At 45.5% G+C, this 21,254-nt stretch overlaps 1 protein-coding gene and 1 pseudogene across 1 annotated transcript in view; one reads left to right on the forward strand and one right to left on the reverse strand.

Annotated features, from left to right (window-relative positions):
* The window catches only part of LOC126412936 (beta-1,4-glucuronyltransferase 1), a gene marked incomplete at its 5' end in the record, with an annotated part of 93,550 nt that overhangs the window by 15,656 nt on the left and 56,640 nt on the right, over nucleotides 1–21,254 (forward strand). The window contains 2 exons of the mRNA XM_050082827.1: nucleotides 9,713–9,975; nucleotides 19,108–19,437. Coding sequence (XP_049938784.1) covers nucleotides 9,713–9,975; nucleotides 19,108–19,437 — 593 coding nt within the window. The remainder of the gene's footprint in view (nucleotides 1–9,712; nucleotides 9,976–19,107; nucleotides 19,438–21,254) is intronic.
* On the reverse strand, nucleotides 317–434 carry LOC126413589 (5S ribosomal RNA; annotated as a pseudogene).

The raw sequence follows: 21,254 nt of genomic DNA on the forward strand, positions 1-21,254 counted from the left end.
TCTCGAAAACGGGGTTGATCTGTGCCTTTTCCAATCTTTTGAAACGCTACACTTTTCTAGAGACCTACGGTACACCGCTCCAAGAAGGGGGGGCAAGTACTTTCATTGTTTGAACTATACTAAACTAAACTCAGTCCGAACAGGCCTTGGAGGCCCAACGGTACCGACCGGCCGCCGTTTCATCCTCAGCCTACAGGCGGCACTAAATGCAGATATGCATGTGGCCAGCACACCGCTCTCCTGGTCGTATGTCAGTTTACGAGACCGGAGCCGCTACTTCTCGATCAAGTAGCTCCTCAGTTTGCCTGACAAGGACTGCCAACAGCACTCGGCAGACCGGATGGTCACCGATCTAAGTGCTAGCCCAGCCCGACAGCGCTTAACTTCTGTGATCTAACGGGAACCGGTGTTACCACTGCGGCAAGGCCGTTGGCTGTTTGAACTATAACCGTGCTGATATATAACTGGGGTATGTATACCACCAGAGTAACCCTTAACCCAAGGGGTATGCAGGGACATTTCGTGGGTACAACAGATTTAAAATAAGGATTATATATGTTCATTTAATTATTAGTTAATACACTAATTGCTCTTTACATACTTAAAAACTGATTAATATATTGCCTTGGTTTAAGTTGTTACGAATGCAATTAACACATAACAAAGCTGATGTATCATTGAGGGTACAAAATTGAGTATAAAAGTTCCCTTACGGATACTTGAGGAAGAAAGGAGGATACTTGAGGGAGAAAGGAACATGTTGGGATTTTAGCGCCTGTTTACATTATTTTTACGGAAATAATGACACGATGTCAAATAATTAAAAATGATTTAATCTAACCCTTAAACACTTATTCAGCAACTTATTTGTGTGGAAGGTAAACACACTGCCTGACAGAAACGTGAAGCACCCAGAAGACCCTGCTGGATGTTAACGTAACTTCGCACATGTAAACATTACTGGTGGGTACGTAAATGATTAGGGTTGGAATTCTCAGTGATGAGTAAAACGGCCTCTAGAGTGCATTACTATTGCTTGTGTTCAGTGCTGTTACCAGGCCTGGTGGAATGTACAAGGGGCATGAAGAGCGTCAGATGTTTTGTGATGAAAAACACAGAGATACCGAGTACTTGTGAGGCAGTGTTATCAGCACCTGACAGAGTTTGAAATGGACCTCGTTGTGGATCTGCATTTTGCCGGTTGAATCTTGCGATATCCAGATATTAGGGCATTTTGATACGACAATGACTTGATGTTGGACCGCATTGGAACACGAGGCCAGCTTCCGATCGACTACTTCTGACCATCACAAAGGAGTATCACTGTATTGTGCATGAAGCACGTCTTAACGTTTTTCACATCGGTACCTGCCATCTGACAGCAAGTAATAGACTTCCTGCGATATTCAGTGTCGTCCTGCATCATTGGTCGGAGACTAGCAGCAGGCATCCAATGCATAGGCTGCTATTAACACCGCAACACAAACAGCCTATTAATTCGTAAGGTCTTCTTTTTTTTTTTAGCAAAAAACGGTTTTGAAGATTCTTAAATATTACGACAAACGGCTGTATTTGGGCTGCTGCTGTAATCAGGAAGCATAGATTGCGGTTGAATAGTGTAGCATTGTGTTCAGCGATGGATCGCGGTTCTGCGATACCACAGATGAAAATCGTCGGTGCCTATGGCGGCGACTTTGGAATTGCTCTCATCCTTCCGGTGCTTTGGAGAGGTACAGAGCTGTTACTCCTGGCGACTTCAGGTCACGGTTGGTTGACTGAGGGAAATCGATGGCACAGTAACACATCACTGACATCCTGGACCCTCATATGTTATCTCTCATGTGATAGTATCATTCTGCCATTTTTCAACAGGAAAATGTTCGTCCACACATGCGACATGTCTCTAGATACGTTCGCGTGGTGCTGAGGTACTGCTGTGGTCAGGAAGATACTCAGATCTGTACCAAACAGAACAAGTGTGAGGCTAGTTTGGACGTCAACTATGTCCTAGAGCTAGTATACAGGTTATCAGGGACGGGTTACAACACTTGCGTGTGAGCTTGCCTCAGGATACGACAGGCCTTTAAACGACTCAGTGCATTTATCCAGGCCAGTGGAGGTGCAACGTCATACTGATAAGTTGGATCCTACTGCCTAGTTTTTTGTAAATTTTACTCGATATTGAAATCACCGAAATATCAGATACCCTCTCGTACCCTCCTGCCCTTTTGGATACTTCACTTCTTTTGTCAAGTAGTGCATATCCTGCGGAAAAATACGTTACTGGCTATCTACGTACAAATCACACCAATGCTCACAAACCTGTTTTTCATCTGACAACCTATGAAGAGCAATTTCTTTACTATTTCACAAGCGTGAAGAAATACTGTTCACACCCCTCTGAACCACTGGGAGCGGCAACTGCAGCAACCTGATCATCCATGCGTTCAGTTCTAAGAGGAAACTTTCTATCGTTTTGGCGTTGTTAAATCTGCTGGCTGCCGCCTGTTATCGCCTACGACACTGTTCTTGTGTCATAAACGGTAGCACGTAACTATGCCATGTACTATTATCTGGTAGCTGTAGACAGTTTAGTGCTACTCGGCTGTTAATGGCGTGGATATGTGCTATTGTTTATAGTGTACCGAACATCACGACTACAGCTTTTAAACCTAGCGAACTACGTACTGTCCATGGAATCGACAATGTAGTTAACGGTGTAAATAACAGAGATTGCTTAAAGAGCTTATTCCGATTGATCGAAGCAGATAGAGTTGCAAACACAATTTTGTGAATTAAGAAAAGGAAAAATACTGCGAGGAAAAAGTTCAATGCAAATGAACAGGCAACTTTCAGTCTGCATAGCTGGTCCATGTGGTGTTCATTCTGTTGTGGTGCACGAGAGAGAGGGGAAATGACTTTGCGTAACAGTTGGTGGAACATACTTGCTTGCCTTTCTTGATGACAAAGCCGCTTGCTGATAGTGTGTAGCAACGCATGTAATATATCTTTTTCTGGCCACCCGTAAGAGGTATCCCGTCCGCTATTGCAGTCACCTCAGCCAGTTTCCAGCTGAAGAGGGAAGTGGGCTTTGTTCGGCCTGAAGAAAATGAGCCAGTCTTTCAGTAACCGTCCTAAATGGGTGAAGATTGGAGCTGACTAGGCTGATTTTATGGGAAATAATTTCTCCATGATGTCCGATGTTTCCTATATCTAGTGTAGAATATGTTCTTAAAGTACTTTCAGAAGATATCACCTTACGGTAGTGCTATAAGTAGGAAACGACCATTGAAATGTGTGTCCTCTGTTCCTGATTCTGATCAGATGAAAGACGTAAATGTTATTATTTATGAAGTCTGGGGTTAGCGATCCTTCCGACGAGGTTACTTCTCCGCCATTGAAAACCTACGCAGCATGCGAAAGTGTGTTCTGCGCGCGTGCTCGTTCTGCTTAGGCAACTTATTGATTTTCACGGCGAGTCTAGCGGCTTAGTGAGCGTGGACTTACTTCTGTAGGATGAGTCCTCAGAGCAGAGTATGGAGACCTTAGCTAGCCGGAGGTGATGTTGGGTAAAAGTGACGGATTTGTCTAGGGTTTAAAGTTCATTTGTTTCTTTGGAAATCAGAGATGATAAAATGGTTCAAATGGCTCTGAGCAGTACGGGACTTAACATCTATGGTCATCAGTCCCCTAGAACTTAGAACTACTTAAACCTAACTAACCTAAGGACATCACACACATCCATGCCCGAGGCAGGATTCGAAACTGCGACCGTAGCGGTCACGCGGTTCCAGACTGAAGCGCCTAGAACCGCACGGCCACACCGGCCGGCAGAAATAATATTTTGTTGTGACCCTTCCCTATTGACTTTGAACTATATTGCTGATTTGTTGTTTAGAAATTACCGACGGGAATTGTTAGGGGCCAGGTGGTGGCGGTGCACGAGCTATCTGCAGTGAACATGTTTCATTCCAATAGCCGAATTTCGGAATTTTTCCTAAAAGTAGTTAGACAGCTGCAGGACTTCTAATTGCTGACTTTGGCTGTGAAGTATTAACATCTGCATATACATGACTACTCTGCAATTCACAATTAAGTGCCTGACAGAGGGTTCATCGAACCATCATAAAGCTATTTCGCTACCATTCCACTCTCGAGCAGTGCGCTTCAAAAAACAAACACCTAAAGCTTTCCATACGAACTCCCATTTCTCCTGTTTTATTATTCTCGTCATTTCTCCCCTTGTAGGTGAGCCCCAATAAAATATTTTCACTTTCGGAGGAGAAAGTTGATGATTAAAATTTCGTCGAAAGGTCCTGCCGCAAAGAAAAACGCCTTTGTTTTAATGACTGCCACTCCAATTCGCGTAACATATCCGTGGCACTCTCTCACCTGCGTAGCGGTAATACGAAACGAGCAGCCCTTCTTTGAACTTTTTTGATATCCTCCATCAGTCCTACCTAATGTGGATATCTCACCGCTCAGCAGTACTCCAGAAGAGGACGACAAGCATAGCGTAGGAAGTCTCTTTAGTGGACATGTTGCATCTTCCATACATTCTGTCGGTAAATTGCAATCTACGGTTAGATTTCCCCACAATACTATCTATGTGATCATTTCAGTTTAAGTAGTTCGTAACTGTCATTCCTAAGTATTTAGCGAAAGTCCCTACCTCATATATCGTGTAACCGAAATTTAGCGAATTCTTTTTGGTTTCTTATGGATGACTTCACACTTTGCGTTGTTGAGAGTCAATTGCCAATTTTTGTGCCATGCAGTTGTATTTTCTAAGTCATTTTGCATTTGGTTTTGATCATGTGACGCCTTTACGAGACAGTAAACGAGAGCAACACTTGCAAGTGTCTGACTTTATGGTGTATCAGCGTAGACAAATAATCCGGCTCCGGTAATATACGTTTCTGATGAAATCCTCTAAACCGTACTTCGCGTCGTATGTTTCGCGCATCGCCAAGAAAGAGAGCGTGACTCCAGATTCAGCTTCGCTTGCCTATATGAAGAACTTATATGTTCAGTTTGCAACAGCTTCACTACAAAAAATCTACCAACAGTTACACGAACCACGGCACTGAAAAGCCCCAAAAGTAATATGGTTTCCTCAAAAATTTCTGCTTGTAACTAGACAGGTGACGGTCCATTAAATGAAATTACACAGAGGAATTAAATAAAGCTTTTTCACTTTACATGACTCAGTAATCAGTTAAATTTACATGTAGATGTTTTAAGAAAATGTTGTTAAAAATGGAGAGCAAAGAAAACATTAGTCCTCCTCCTGTGGTTCAAGTCAAGAAGTTAGGATTTGTTGGGGTCTTCCGTATAGTATACTAAACAATAACGGAAGCAATAAAAAAACTAAACTCCACAGTTTCATCTCTTGGTTGAGTTTTTCCTAAAAATATATTTTTATTTATTAATTTAAAATTAAAATACAAAACCACCAAAAAACACGCTTCGACTTAAAATATGGTGTCTGCACTGTACCGCCTCTTCCGCCTTTGATATTGCATGTAGTGGGTCACTGGGCACACGAGCCAGACCAAGCAATGTGCGATGAATCACCCCCACGACTGCCGTCCCCTGCCTACCGCCCCCAACGCCAACATGCATGCCGTCCCACCCCAGCGCGCTCGGCAGGTAGTGGCATGGAATTTTCATGCACGTTGTCATACGATGTCCAGATGGTTGATGCGCAGCACGCTTCGTTCTAGCTTTTCGAGGGAGCGCGAATCAGCTGCAGGTCACTCGTGCGTTCAACGCATGTACTGTTGCGTACTCGAAATCCAACACGCCCGTGAGCTCGCCTGGAACACTACCGCGTACTTGTGCTCGTAATACGATGCGTCTGCCTATCGTCTACATGCACTACAGGTTACATAATCCAACGCGCCTGCTGAGTATCCGGAACACGACGCGCCAGAACACCCTCGAGCCCACGCTCCATAGAGAATCTGTGGTGTTACGATATTATAACCAATATGTATGAACAAATTACTTACTTTTCGAACGATCCGACGATATCACACGCATAACGCCGTCTGTAGTCGTATTTTCAGTTGATGAACGCTTGCACTTAGCAAAGAAGAATTGGCAAGTCTATTTGTTGTAAACATCTACCAGGGAAATGTATTCATAGCTTCCTGCATCAAGACTGAAGAAACTTGATAATAGAAGACCATATGGCAGTTCAACAAACAATGGCTATGCAGAAGAATGGCAAGAAGACACATTAAATGGTTGGACTTACACACACTCTGTGCTGCACATTTTGGAATTGTTTACTCTTCTTAAAACGCCCATCCCGTCTCTGACCACGCAAGAAGCATAAGCAATTCCAATACAAGCTGGACCGTGTGTTGGTGAACCCAGTCACGTAATGTATCTTTCTGCCATTCTGATACATACCTGTAATTTTTTGGACAATATTCCCTCCAGCCACAGTTATATGGGCCTCTGCTCTTGATGCAGCATACTGTCAGTACATTACTCTGATATACTTTTACAACAAATAGACTCCTCAAATTCTTCTTTATTCAACACGGCCATAGCGCCAACTGAACACGTGATGTACAGACGGCATTATGCATGTGACAGTGACAGATCTTTCGAAAAATAATTATGTTATGTTCTCAATAATTAATTTGTTCATTCACATTAGTTATAATATCGTGACGTCACAGATTCTCTACTGAGCATGGGTGCGGGGATGTGCAATTGGATGGGGTTCTGGATACCCAGCAGGTGTCTTGGATTACCTACTCTGCAGCACATGCAGCTGCACATGCAGGCACATGACGCATGTTGCAGTACATCGAGATGAACACACGGGCATGTCAACTTTAGTATGTGCATTGCATGTACGTGTGAGATATAGCTGACTGTCCCTCCCATGAGAAGCATGAACACAGCAGTTACGCCAGTGCTGCGCTTCATTCTGGACAGCATATGACAACACATACGAACTGTACGCCATTGGCGGCCCAGTGGGGGCGCATGGGGATAGGGGTGCTTCATGCTGACAAGGCGGAGGTAAACTGTATGCCATTGCGTGCCGAGAGTGGGGAGATGTGAGGTGTGGGAGCGACCCTCCTTTCCCCAGCATGGCCGGCCTCGGTGGCCGTGCGGTTCTAGGCGCTGCAGTCCGGAACCGCGGGACTGCTATGGTCGCAGGTTCGAATCCTGCCTCGGGCATGGATGTGTGTGATGTCCTTAGGTTAGTTAGGTTTAACTAGTTCTAAGTTCTAGGGGACTGATGACCTAAGATGTTAAGTCCCATAGTGCTCAGAGCCATTTGAACCATTTCCCCAGCATGGCCTTGGCATGTGGCTGGATGCGATGATGCTGACGTCAGCAAAATTTGATAAGCACAACTGGATGAGCCTGGTAGCATTCCTGGAGAGATAAGGAAATGCCAATTTCAGCGAAATATAACAAGCACACATGCCTGAGCATTGTAATATTCCTAGAATTATCTGGGTGATACGATAGTGCTGAAGCTGGCATCGTGTGGCCAGTGATCCACTACTGACGTGATGAGCAGTATTTGTTAGGTCTGGCTCAAGCTGCACATCGCAAAAACTAAATTGCAAATACCTATCGAAACACCAGAGAAAATGCATCTGACGACTCATAGGAGAGAGGGCCAATGTATAGAGTTTAGCGTTCAATTCGGTGTTCGTTTGTTTGACATTCATATGAAGACTCGTACCACAGAGAGATCTACTAAAACATTATGATCTTTGCCAACCAGGAGGCTGAATGCCGCCTGGTGACACTGCAGGCACGTGACGCAGCAGGGAAAATTTACGGGCCGATGAGTGACGAATAGGACATTATTCCAGTGGCGTTAGGGTCCAAAAATCGTGAAATCGACGTAGACAGACTCTGAATAAGGACAGATTGTTGTGAAAAACAATGAATTACCTAAGCAGTACTAGCATGCGTACAGGAGTTCACTTTCGAAGGCTGTGTAGGCTTTCAGTAGCGAACGACCACTAACTCATGAATAATAACCACTTTCAAACACAACCTCCGCTACTTGCCACCTCAACTCCACGAGAGCTCGGAACGAGCGAAACTGGTTGGCTGTTTGCGTGCTGCTGTCTTGTGCATGGACGGAAAATTGTTGAAGGAAGGTGAAACCAGCAGTAGGCGATGCTTTGGGGTATCACTTCCCAGTCTAAAAGGATATTTTTGGCTCCGAAACGGGCGGTTCGGGCAATAAGTGGTCTAAGTTCACGAACCTCTTGTCGACCCCTGTTCATGAGTCTGGATATTTTGACATTGGCCTCTCAATAGGTTATTCCTTACTGTCATTTCTTGTTACCAATATTAGTTAATTCCCAAGAATAAGCAGCTTTCACTCGGTTAATACTCGGCAGAAATCAAACCAGCATTTGGATCGGACTTCCTTAACTCTTGTGCAAAAAGGCGTGCAGTATATTGATGCAACCATTTTCAATAAGCTACCACTCGAATTCAAAAATATTAGCAGTAATCCATGCGCTTTCAATTCGAAGCTGAAGAATTTCCTCATGGGTCACTCCTTCTGTTCTGTTGAGGAGTTCCTTGAAAAATTAAACTGATTCTTATTGTATTGTTGATTGCGTTTACTTAAACTTGTTAACTGTTATTACTTTTACGTTGTAATTTCATGTACTGACACGTTCCATGACCTTGGAGATTTGCTCCTCAATTTGGTCCTATGGAACTTGACGCGTAAATAAACTGCGACATGTGGCACATCTGACGACAAAAAACAGTGATGGGGAAGGCGAAAGCGTTTCGCAGCATGTTGTTCAGCGCAAATTCTCGCACATGGAGCTCCACAGTAGACAACATTTACAAGTTCCCTTCTTGATCCAACAACATCGTCGATTGGAACTGCAGTGAGCGTAGGATAATGGAGACTGGACCGGGGGAAAAAAGAGGCCGTCTGGTCGGGCTACTCACGTTTCTTGTTTCACCAGGTCGACGGTTGCTTCTGGATTCGCCAGAATCCAAGCTAATGGCTGCTCAAAGCATGCACAACGCCTCTGAAACAGGTTGGTGTGGGCAGTACGCATTATGCTATGGGTGACATTCACCTTGGCTTCCGTGGGGTCTTTGGTAGTGATCGAAGACATCATGGCAGCTGTTGACTATGTGAACATTATTGCAAAACACCTGTGTCCCTTCGTGCTTGGTGTCTTCCCCGACAGCGACTCATCGTCCATCAGCATGATTGTTCGTGTCTCGTCGCCAGAAACATACTACAGTGGTTTGAGGTGTATGGTAGCGAACTCACTTTGCCCTGTTGGCAACACATTTGTCCGATGTGAGCCCTGTAGAATTCATCTCGCGTGCTACAGGATTCAAAGTTGTGTCCCTAAACCAGCGGCCCGTAATTAATGGAAAATGTGTGACCTGTGTGCAGACGGCTAGTGATATGCACCTCTGGAAACCTACCGACGACTTTTCAGATTCATTCCCACACAGAACTGCTGTGCTGTTGCCGCACAGAATCGGTACAGTGTTCCATTGCAATGATGGGCCAACGCCCTTTGGAGCAAGAGGTAGTAATGTATGGCTCGTAAGTGCAATGCCCGTTTTCTGTTGAGTGATCAGTGAAGACAGCCTTATATCACTACTTCTAGTGTAGGGATGCAGAGGGCAGTTGTAGACACTGTCCGGTGCGTGTGTGCGTGCCCATGTCTAGGTGGCGCACCAGTGGACGGGCCCGATGTCGGTGTCGCTGTTCGCGGCGGGCGAGGAGCTGCCGCTGGTGCTGCGCTACGTGCGCTTCCTGCGGCGCTGCTACGCGGCAGTGCGCGAGCGCGTCTCCTTCCACCTGGTCTTCCCCCGGGAGCGGCCGCCGTCCGCCGATGAACCCCGCCGCGCCGCGCTGCTCGGCAACGACTGCCACACGCCGGGCGCCATGCTCGGCGACCTCGTGCGCATGCGCACCGCCGACACCATCAGGTGAGCTCGAGCTTAGTACGTACAGCCTCTACCGCAGTGGTTTCCAACCTGGAGGGGCGAAAACAAACAGTTCGATTGTGTTTCCATCAAGAAATTATTATTATTATTATTTTTGAAGTGGAGGTACCGGAGAAATTTCAATCCGAATCGCAAAGGGGACTGAAAATTTGTTTCATAACGTGTCTTGCTATTCAGTGGGTAAATCCAATATGCTAAATACAATTTTTTCATACTATTTGATCTTTTAGATTAAAAAAAACAACAAATATAACGATTTAGAACCATATTTCACTAGGGGAAAGGTAAATACCACCCATAGGAAATTAAAGCAAAGAAATTAGAATCAGCTCTATGAATATGAAGAACTAAGATGGAAAACCAGTCGTAAACAAAGAAGGGAAAGCTGTAAGGTGGAAGGACTATACAGGGTGGTCCATTGATCGTGACCAGTCGAATTATCTCACGAAAAAGCATCAAACGAAAAACCTACAAAGAACCAAACTCGTCTAGCTTGAAAGGGGAAACCAGATGGCGCTATGGTTGGCCCGCTAGATGGCACTGCCATAGGTCACACGGATATCAACTGCGTTTTTTGAAATAGGAACCCCCATTTTTTGTTACATATTCGTGTAGTACTTAAAGAAATATGAATGTTCTAGTTGTACCACTTTTTTCGCTTTGTGATAGATGGCGCTGTAATAGTCAAAAACGTATAAGTACGTGGTATCACGTAACATTCCGCCAGTGCGGACGGTATTTTCTTCGGAATACATTACCCGAGTTAAAATGGACCGTTTACCAATTGCGGAAAAGGTCGATATCGTGTTTATGTATGGCTATTGTGATCAAAATGCCCAACGGACGTGTGCTATATATGCTGCTCGGTATCCTGCACATCATCCAAGTGTCGGGACCGTTCGCCGGAGAGCTACGTTATTTAAGGAAACAGGAAGTGTTCAGCCACATGTGAAACGTCAACCACGACCTGCAACAAATGATGATGCCCAAGTAGGTTAGCTGCTGTCGTGGCTAATCCGCACATCAGTAGCAGACAAATTGCCCGAGAATCGGGAATCTCAAAAACGTCGGTGTTGACAATGCTACATAAACATTGATTGCACCAGTACCATATTTCTATGCATCAGGAATTGCATGGCGACGACTTTGAACGTCGTGTACAGTTCTGCCACTGCACACGAGAGAAATTACTGGACGATGACAGATTTTTTTCACGCGTTCTATTTAGCGACGAAGCGTCATTCACCAACAGCGGTAACGTAAACTGGCATAATATGCAATATTGGGCAACGGAAAACCCACGATGGCTGCGACAAGCGGAACATCAGCGACCTTGGCGGGTTAATGTATGGTGCCGCAATATGGGAGGAAGGATAAGTGGCCCTCATTTGATCGATGGCAATCTAAATGGTGTAATGTATGCTGATTTCCTACGTAGTGTACTACCGATGTTACTACAAGATGTTTCACTGCATGACAGAATGGCGATGTACTTCCAACATGATGGATGTCCGGCACATAGCTCGCATGCGGTTGAAGCGGTATTGAATAGCATGTTTCATTTCAAAGTTGAAAGATATTTGCAATCGTGATCCACCGACAACACCTGACGACATGCGCCAGCGTATTGTCAATGCATGTGCGACGAACATTTTGGAAGGCGAACTACTCGCTGTTGAGAGGAATGTCGTTACACGTATTGCCAAATGTATTGAGGTTGACGGACATCATTTTGAGAATTTATTGCATTAATGTGGTATTTATAGGTAATCACGCTGTAACAGCATGCGTTCACAGAAATAATAAATTCACAAAGGTACATGTATCACATTGGAACAACCGAAATAAAATGTTCAAACGTACCTACGTCGGTATTTTAATTTAAAAAACCTACCTGTTACCAACTGTTCGTCTAAAATTGTGAGCCATATGTTTGTGGCTATTACAGCGCCATCTATTACAAAGCGAAAAAAGTGGTCCAACTGAAACATTTATATTTTTGTACGTACTATACGCATATGTAAAAAAAAAATGGGGGTTCCTATTTAAAAAAACGCAGTTGATATCCGTTTGACCTATGGCAGCGCCATCTAGCGGGCCAACCATAGCGCCATCTGGTTTCCCCCTTCAAGCTAGACAAGTTTCGTTCTTTGTAGTTCTTCGTTTGACGCTTATTTCGTGAGATATTTGTCCCCTGTATAGACGATCAGTGTAAAGGAAATAAATTTGCAGGTAAAATTATTGAAACAGTGAGGACGAAGATGAGATGGGAGTCGTGATGTTGTGAGAAGAATTTGACAGAGCACTGAATGACCTAAGTCGAAAAAATGCCCCAGGAGTAGATAACACTCCGTCAGAACTACTAGTAGTCTTGAGAGGATCAGTCATGACAAAACTCTTACATCTGGTGCGCAAGATGTGTTAGACAGGCGAAATACACTCAGACTTCATGGAGAATATAATAATTCCAAGAAGGTCCTGACAGGTATGAATATTACCGAGTTATCAGTTTAATAAGTCATGGTTGCAAAATACTTATGTAAATTGTTTGCAGTAGAATGGAAGAGCTGCTAGGAGCTTACCTTAGGAAAGATCAGCTTGGATTTCGGAGAAATTTAGAAACACGTGAGGCAACATTGACCCTACGACTTCTCTTACAATATATATTAAGAAATGGCAAATCTACGTTTCTAGCATTTGTAGACTTAGAGAAAACTTTTGACAGTCCTGACCTGAAGACTCCCTTTGAAATTCTAAAGGTAGCAGGTGTAGAAGACAGGGGGCGAAAGGCTATTTACAGCTTGTACAGAAACCAGATGGCAGTTATAAGATTCAAGGGGCATGGAAGGGAAGCAGTGGTTAAGAGGGGAGTGAGACAGCGTTTTAGCTTATCCTTGATGTTCTTCAATGTGTATATTGAGCAAACAGTAAAGGAAGCAAAAAAAAAAAAATGGAGTAGAAGAGAGAAGAAATAAAAACTTTGAGGTTTGCCAAAGACATTGTAATTCTGTCAGAGAGAGCAAAGAACTTGGAAGAGCAGTTGAAAAGAATGGACAGTGTCTTGAAAGGTGGATATAAGATGAACATGAACAAAAGCATGTTGTCAAATTAAATCAGGTGATGCTGAGGACATTAGATCAAGAAACGAGACACTTAAAGTAGTAGATGAATTTTGAGCAGCAAAATAACTGATGACAGCCGAAGTAGAGACAATATAAAATGTGAACTAGCAATGGCAAGAAAAGCGTTTCTGAGGAAGAGAAGCTTGTTAACATCGAATACCGATGTAAGTGTCAATAAGTCTTTTCTGAAAATATTTGTACATAGTTTAGCCAAGTCTGGAGTGAAACACGGATGATAAACAGTTTAGACAAGAAAAGTATAGAAACCTTTGAAATGTGGTGCTAGAGAAGAATGCTGAAGATTAGATGGGTAGATCATGTAACTAACGAGGAGGTACTGAATAGAATTGGAGAGAAAAGAAATTTGTGGCGCAACGTGGCTAAAAGAAGGGATAGACCGATAGGACACATTCTGAGATATCAAGGGATCACCAATTTAGTTCTGCAGGGAAGCGTTGGGGGTGGGGGGAAGGCGGGGGGGGGGGGGATAAAAATAGTGGAGAGAGACCAAGAGATGAATATAGTAAGCAGATTCAGAAGGAAGGAGGTTGCAGTAGTTATTCTGAGATGAAGCAGCTTGCACAGGATAGTGGCATGGAGAGCTGCATTAAACCATCACCACCGCCACCACCACCACCACAACAACAATGACAACAATACTCAGTTATCTTTGTGCCTGTATTTCACTGTAAATATCTGCGCAACCGTGTTAATGCCGACGGTATTTGCTGTGTGTCTTGTTATAAAACGAACTTGTTACATTCACTCATCGTGCTTTTCACAACAGGAGTGCCCATTTTACTCTTCATTCTAAAGCTTGCATTCATTACTGCTCCGATTTGTCTAGTGCTTGCTTTTCCGGCAGTGTTAGTTGTACGTTAGGAGTGATACACAGCAGTGTTTATAGTTTGGCCGCTATGCTTCTCATGTGTGGGTTCACTGAATGCAGTGGCAGAGAGGCACAGCGACACCATGGTGAACTGTTCATTGAAAGACAACAACGACATCAGAGTACCTTTGTATCTGAGGGTTGTGGCATACCTCTGTGTTTTGCTATCGTACATTTTGGTGATTGTATATTTAAGGCTGTAGTGAACGAAATTTCCAAGATACAATGCTAATTAGGGTAAAAACAGAATAAATCGTAATTGTGTTAGTACTCTGTGAAGAACCAGCGGCGACCTTCTGATCCTTACAGTGACTTGACAGAAGTATCTCCTAAGTACGTGACGGACCTCCTTTTGCCCGACAGAGCAGAAAGAGCTCCAGATCCGTCCCTGATAGAACATACGTATACTGATCAGCCAGAACATTATGTTCACCTACCTAATAGCCGGTATTTCCAACTTTGGCCCAGATAACAGCGGCGACGCGTCGTGGCATGGAAGCAGTGGGACCTTGGTAGTTCACTGAAGGAAATTGGTTCCACATCTGTACGCACAAGTTACCTACTTCCCTTAAATTCCGGTGAGCGGCGCGATGAGTTTTGAGTCCACATTCAATCAAATCCCAGATGGGTTCGATGGGGTTCAGATGTGGCGAGTTGGGGTGGCCAGCAAATCAACTGGAAGTCGCCACTGTGTTCCTCGAACCACTCCATCATATTCTTGGCTTTGTGGCATGGCGCTGTCTCGTTGAAAAATGCCTCTGTCGTCGGAACACATGATCGTCACGAAGGGGTATATGTGGTCTGCAACCAGTATACGATACCCCTTGGCAATCATGGTGCCGTGCACGAGCTCCATTGGACTCACGGATGCCCACGTGAATGTACCCCAGAGGACAAAGAAGCCGCCCCCAGTCCCATAGTAACAGGCGTCGAGGAGCTGTTCCCCTGGAAGGTGACGGATTGGCACCCTCTCGTCAGCATGATGCAGAAGGTACTGGGATTCATGAGACTATGCGACGCTCTGCCACTGCGCCAACGTCAAGTGCCGATGGTCACATAGCCAGTTCAGTCATAGTTGTGGAGGCTCGTCGTTTGGAGTGTTTAGTGCACTGTGAGTTCGGGCACACTTCTGCTCTGCCCTACCTTAAAGTCTGATATTAGTTCCGCTACAGTTCGCCGCCTGACTGTTTTACCAGCCTGTCCAGCCTACGACGTCCGTCATCTGTAATGATGAGTGACGCCCATCCTCACGACATATGGACGTGATTTCAACTTGGTTGAAGACACTTTTGAAGACACACACCACACGCAGCACCCCTCGAACACGCGACAAATCGAACGATTTCCGAAATTCTCGTGCTGAGCCTCTGGGCTATCACAGTATGCCTTCGGTCAAACTCAGACAGATCGCGCGCCTTCCCCATTCTACACACGGACAGCATGCTCACTGATACTACATGCACCATCCGTATAACTGACCAGCCGTTATTCCACGCCAGGTAACGCTGCTATTGTCTAGACTGTTTGATATCGATAGTAAGTCAATGGTTGTAATGTTGTGGCTTATCAGTGTATATGAGATTAGCTCGGACATCAATTCGGTCCCAATTCCAGTATCCAGGATACAATGAACCAGTTGAATCAGTTGTGGGCCATACTGTCTCAGAAAAGGGTGTAATGGTTTTACAATCACTTTCCCAGCCGAATCAGTGCTAGCATACAGGTCAATGGCGGTGCAATGTCATTCTGATGAGTGGACTCATACTGTCAACTTCTTTGTGAATTTCACTTGATTTTGTTATCGCTGTAGTAACATCACATACCCTCTGAACCCATGAAGTCTCCTTTCGCTTTGTCCTCCGTTTGTGGGGGTACCGTTTTTTAGTTTTTGGCTGACTATGTAATTACAAATTTCTGACACGTAGATGTTTCGACTTTTGATTGTATTATTTAACACTTACGTAATTTTAAACCTTATTGCTGAAGAATGGAATGTGCACTGCACAACAGGATTAAAGGGTCACTTTTTCGAAACCCTTTGATTGCCTCCCATTGTGACGCATAAGTGTGAAATTTTTAATGTGCGTACAACTTTTCTCTGCAACGGAGGTCAGAACAGCAACGCCCACCGTTGAAATCTTGCAGTTTTCTCTTGAGTTGCCGAGAATAACATTTCAGACGCACCGTCGCTCAGAATCGACAGGAAAAGGCTCCAGACGTAGCATAAAGTGCGTCAACGAAACGACTCGTTTCCGTGGGGCGATGATTTCCACAAATTTTGAGATCTAAGACGACAGTTCACTGTTCGGTGAAGGGCGGAAAGACGTTCCTGACAACCTTAGACACAGCTGAGACCCCCTCGGACCATACAGCTCTTTTCTGAGGACATGGTAGGCCGGCAACGCCATTGAAAGTGATCGCACCCTTTTGGAGTGCAATGCAGCCTCAATTTTTGCTCTGCCGTACAGGAAGTAACCGATAGGAATCGTTCAAAGCCACTGGACGAAATCTGAACATGATGCGAAGAGGCAAAGGATACTGTTTGCTTTTTTCAGCCCTCCCGTTTTGCGCTCTGCTGTGACGTGATCACCGTATAGTGCAACATTAAGATGTGCTTGAATAAAACGGCAAAGGATCCCTCTAAGACTCCCCCCCCCCCCCCCCAGTTCGGACACAGATCACGTTGAAATTCCGTCAGATGGTTTTGAGCGGTCACTAGTGATTCCAGCATGTGCACGAGGGCAAAAACTGCCGCCCCGCTGCACTCCAAAGGGGTGTGATAAAGTTTAATGGGGGTGCAGCACCACGATGTCCTTAGGGAAAGGTTTTAATGTGCGAGGGTATTAGCAGCGACAACGTTATCAAGAACACCTTCCTGTTGCTCATCGCAGTACCAATTGTTGTAACCTTCGTACATCCATATTTAAATTGGATGATGGTGGGACATCAGCTGGTGTAATTATTATTAAAAATGAAACTCCTCCAGCTGCACTTAAGATTTAATTTTTATTTGGCTACTAGTTTCGACGTTGCGTCAACGCCATCTTCAGGCCCGTACACACAATTGATATCACCAAAGTGTACGGGCCTGAAGATGGCATTGACGCAACGTCGAAACTAGTACCCAAATAAATATGAAATCTTAAGTGCAGCTGGAGGAGTTTCATTTTTAATAAAAACTGTTGTAATGGACCGCGAAGCATGTGGGAATCAACGCCTCAGGGAAAGGGATGGTTTCATTGAGAACCTTTACGCCACTCTCTGAGGTCTCTTCGTGTCGATTCTGAGAGATGGTGTGTCCGAAGTATTTTCCTTGGCCACCGAAAAGGAAACAGCGTGATTTCGAAGCCGGGCCTCGCGGTTCTGACCTCTATCAGAGAGATGTCAAAATAAGGTGTGAAATATGCTTAAGCGAGGCTGTGAGGCGACCGTTCTATCGTGTGGTGCTTGTCAGAATTGTCGTGAATTTTGTAACAATATGACATTATTAGCCCAACTTACAGTGGACATTAGCTTCTTTCTCGCATGTGTCAACGCATTCTGTTTGAAGCGTTGTCGAGCTTGAGGGTGACGTCGCGGGGCGATGCGCTTTCGCACCCTTACAGAGGGAGGCTTGCTAGCACCTTTGAACTACACTACTGGCCATTAAAATTGCTACACCAAGAAGATGACGTGCTACAGACAGGAAGAAGATGCTGTGATATGCAAATGATTAGCTTTTCAGAGCATTCACACAGGGTTGGCGCCTGTGGCGACACCCACAACGTGCTGACATTAGGAAAGTATCCAACCGACTTCTCATACACAAACAGCAGTTGACCGGCGTTGCCTGGTGAAACGTTGATGTAAGGAGGAGAAAGACTCTGATAAAGGTCGGATTGTAGCCTATCGCGATTGCGGTTAGCGTATTGCAACATCGCTGCTCGCGTTGATCGAGATCCAATGACTGTTAGCAGAATATGGAATCGGTGGGTTCAGGAGGGTAATACGGAACGCCGTGCTGGATCCGAACGGCCTCGTATCACTAGCAGTCAAGATGACAGGCATCTTATCTGCATGGCTGTAACGGATCGTGCAGCCACGTCTCGATCCCTGAGTCAACACATGGGGACGTCTGCAAAACAACAACCATCTGTACGAACAGTTCGACGACGTTTGCAGCAGCATGGACTATCAGCTCGGAGACCATGGCAGCGGTTACCCTTGACGCTGCATCACAGACAGGAGCGCCTGCGATGGTGTACTCAACGACGAATCTGAGTGCACGAATGGCAAAACGTCGTTTTTTCGGATGAATCCAGGTTCTGTTTACAGCATTATGATGGTCGCATCCATGTTCAGCGACATCGCGGTGAACGCACATTGGAAGCATGTATTCGTCATCGCCATACTGTCATATCACCCAGCGTGATTGTATGGGGTGCCATTGGTTACACGTCTCGGTCACCTCTTGTTCACATTGACGGCACTTTGAACAGTGGACGTTACATTTCAGATGTGTTACGACCCGTGGCTCTAGCCTTCATTCGATCCCTGCGAAACCCTACATTTCAGCAGGACAATGCACGACCGCATATTGCAGGTCCTGTACGGGCCTTTCTGGATACAGAAAATGTTCGACTGCTGCCTTGGTGAGCACATTCTCCAGATATCTCACCAACTGAAAACGTCTGGTCAATGGTGGCCGAGCAACTGGCTCGTCACAATACGCCAGTCAGTACTCTTGATGAACTGTGGTATCTTGTTGAAGCTGCATGGGCAGCTGTACCTATACACGCCATCCAAGCCCTGTTTGACTCAATGCCCTGGCGTATCAAGGCCGTTATTACGGCCAGAGGTGGCTGTTCTGGGTACTGATTTCTCAGGATCTATGCACCCAAATGGCGTGAAAATGTAATCACATGTCAGTTCTAGTATTGTCCAATGAATACCCGTTTATCATCTGCATTTCTTCGTGGTGTAGCAATTTTAATGGCCAATAGTGTAGATTTCAAACGTACTGCGTCTCTGTGGGAGAAAATTATGGGGGTTCGAAAAAGTGATCCCTTAATTTGGTTCTGTAGTATAAAACAACTGAAGCTGGTACGCTGCTGGTTTGCGCAGGTGGCGGACGCGCGCGCCGTACCCGCAGAACCACATGCGCAACGTGGCGCGCGCCAACTGCCAGGCGTCGCACGTCTTCCTCACGGACGTGGACATCGTGCCCAGCTCGGGGCTGGCGGAGGGCGTGGCCGCCTTCCTGCGCCGGCCGCGGCCGCCCGACTGCCAGGGCGGCCGGCTGTGCGCCTTCGTGGTGCCCACGTACGAGCTGGACGAGCGCGTGCGCTTCCCGCCCAACAAGTCGGAGCTGGTGCGGCTCGCGCGGAAGGGCCTCGCCCGGCCCTTCCACCAGAAGGTCTTCGTCTTCAACCAGTTCGCCACCAACTTCTCCAGGTGACGTTACTCCGACAAGGCCAGACAAAAGTCAGCGCGGAAGCAGCCAGTAGATGTCACAGTATACTGTCTGATCAAAGTAACCGAACACCTATAAGTGGACCCTGCTACGGGTTGTGTCCAACCGTGGCCTTAATGTCGGACTGACCTCTGCTGGGGGCATTTTCAATGAGATGACCGAGCGAGGTGGCGCAGTGGTTAGCACACTGGACTCGCATTCGGGAGGACGACGGTTCAATCCCGTCTCCGGCCATCCTGATTTAGGTTTTCCGTGATTTCCCTAAAATCGTTTCAGGCAAATACCGGGATGGTTCCTTTGAAAGGGCACGGCCGATTTCCTTCCCAATCCTTCCCTAACCCGAGCTTACGCTCCGTCTCTAATGACCTCGTTGTCGACGGGACGTTAAACACTAACCACCACCACCACCAATGAGATGACTGAATGTGTGGAGGTGAAACCAGAGAAGGTGGTGATGTTGATATCTGGGGTCTAGAGTGAAGTTTACGTTGTAACCCATCCCAAAAATGCTCTATTGGGTTCAGGTCGCTACTCTGTGCGGACAGGTACATTTCAGGAATGTTACTGTCCACAAACCATCACAGATGCTGGTTTATGACAGGTTGCATTGCCGTAATGATACGATCATCGTCTTTGAACTGTTCCTCTACGGTACATAGTCCACTTTGCTGTAAAATGTGTTCATATCCTACCGCAGTTTAAGTTTTCTTAAGTAGCGTAAGACCACAGACTAACCGTACTTCACTGTTGGCTCTGTATATGATGGCCTGTAACGCCCCTGAGGCATTAGCCAAACCCAATCCCTTCCTTAGGATTTGCACAGGATTTAGTGTGGCAGATCAGTCCAGATCACTCATTTCCAGTCATCCACTGTCCAGCGGCGTCACTCGTTACATCACTTCAAATGTCGCTTAGCACTGACTCCAGAAACGTGTGCCTTACGAGGAGCTGCTAGATCATGGTTAACCATTATTTTTAACCTTTTAAGCGCAGTCGTTGCACAACCTAGACTGCTGGTAGGACTCTGAAACTCACGAGTGATCCATTCCTTCGATTTCAAGAAGGGGAAACAGATGGCTCTCGATCTTCCACCATAATCGAGTCCATCAACATGAAGTGGCAAATATGAGGTAGCCTAGGAGGTGGAAACGTGGGTTCTACTATGCTAAGACTGCTTGGTAGCTACAACAGGAAAACACAATTAATTAGCAAGAGTACAAAATAAGAAAGTATTTATTACTTAACTTTGCTGTAGCCCATGATCAGTTCGTTGACAATTATAGAAGACGCGACTAGACTAAGCATTTGTAGAATGACATAATCTAGAAGTCACAAATCTTGCAGTGACGAATTAATCTCTCGTAATCTTGAATGTCGAATCCGGTGAATTTGAAGACTAACTCGGAACGGAGCTACAAAGACTTGATGACAGCAATGACTGAGTTGCAGACGATGACTGACATCGGCGCTGGGTGACCACTGAGCGCGGCTACGAACTGTAGACTGGCACAACTGCACTACTCTCCTGGTGCACATGAAGTGGCCTAGCGGCGCCTCGCGGCGAGCATAAGTACTGCAACTGGCTGTGTACTCTTTGGCTAACACAGTTTATCGAGAGAATCGCATCCGGCGGATCGATCTCTCAGGCGGCGGTGTGATGGTATGACTGACGACATCACAGAAACTTCTCTCAAAACTGTTAATTTTACTGTATGTGGATAAAAAATTGTCAGATACATAGTGTTAAATATTGGTGTATTTATAGATTAACAAATGTGGTATTAGATTTTTTTCTATG

This window comes from Schistocerca serialis, chromosome 7 (assembly GCF_023864345.2).
Source record: "Schistocerca serialis cubense isolate TAMUIC-IGC-003099 chromosome 7, iqSchSeri2.2, whole genome shotgun sequence".
NCBI lineage: Eukaryota > Metazoa > Arthropoda > Insecta > Orthoptera > Acrididae > Schistocerca > Schistocerca serialis.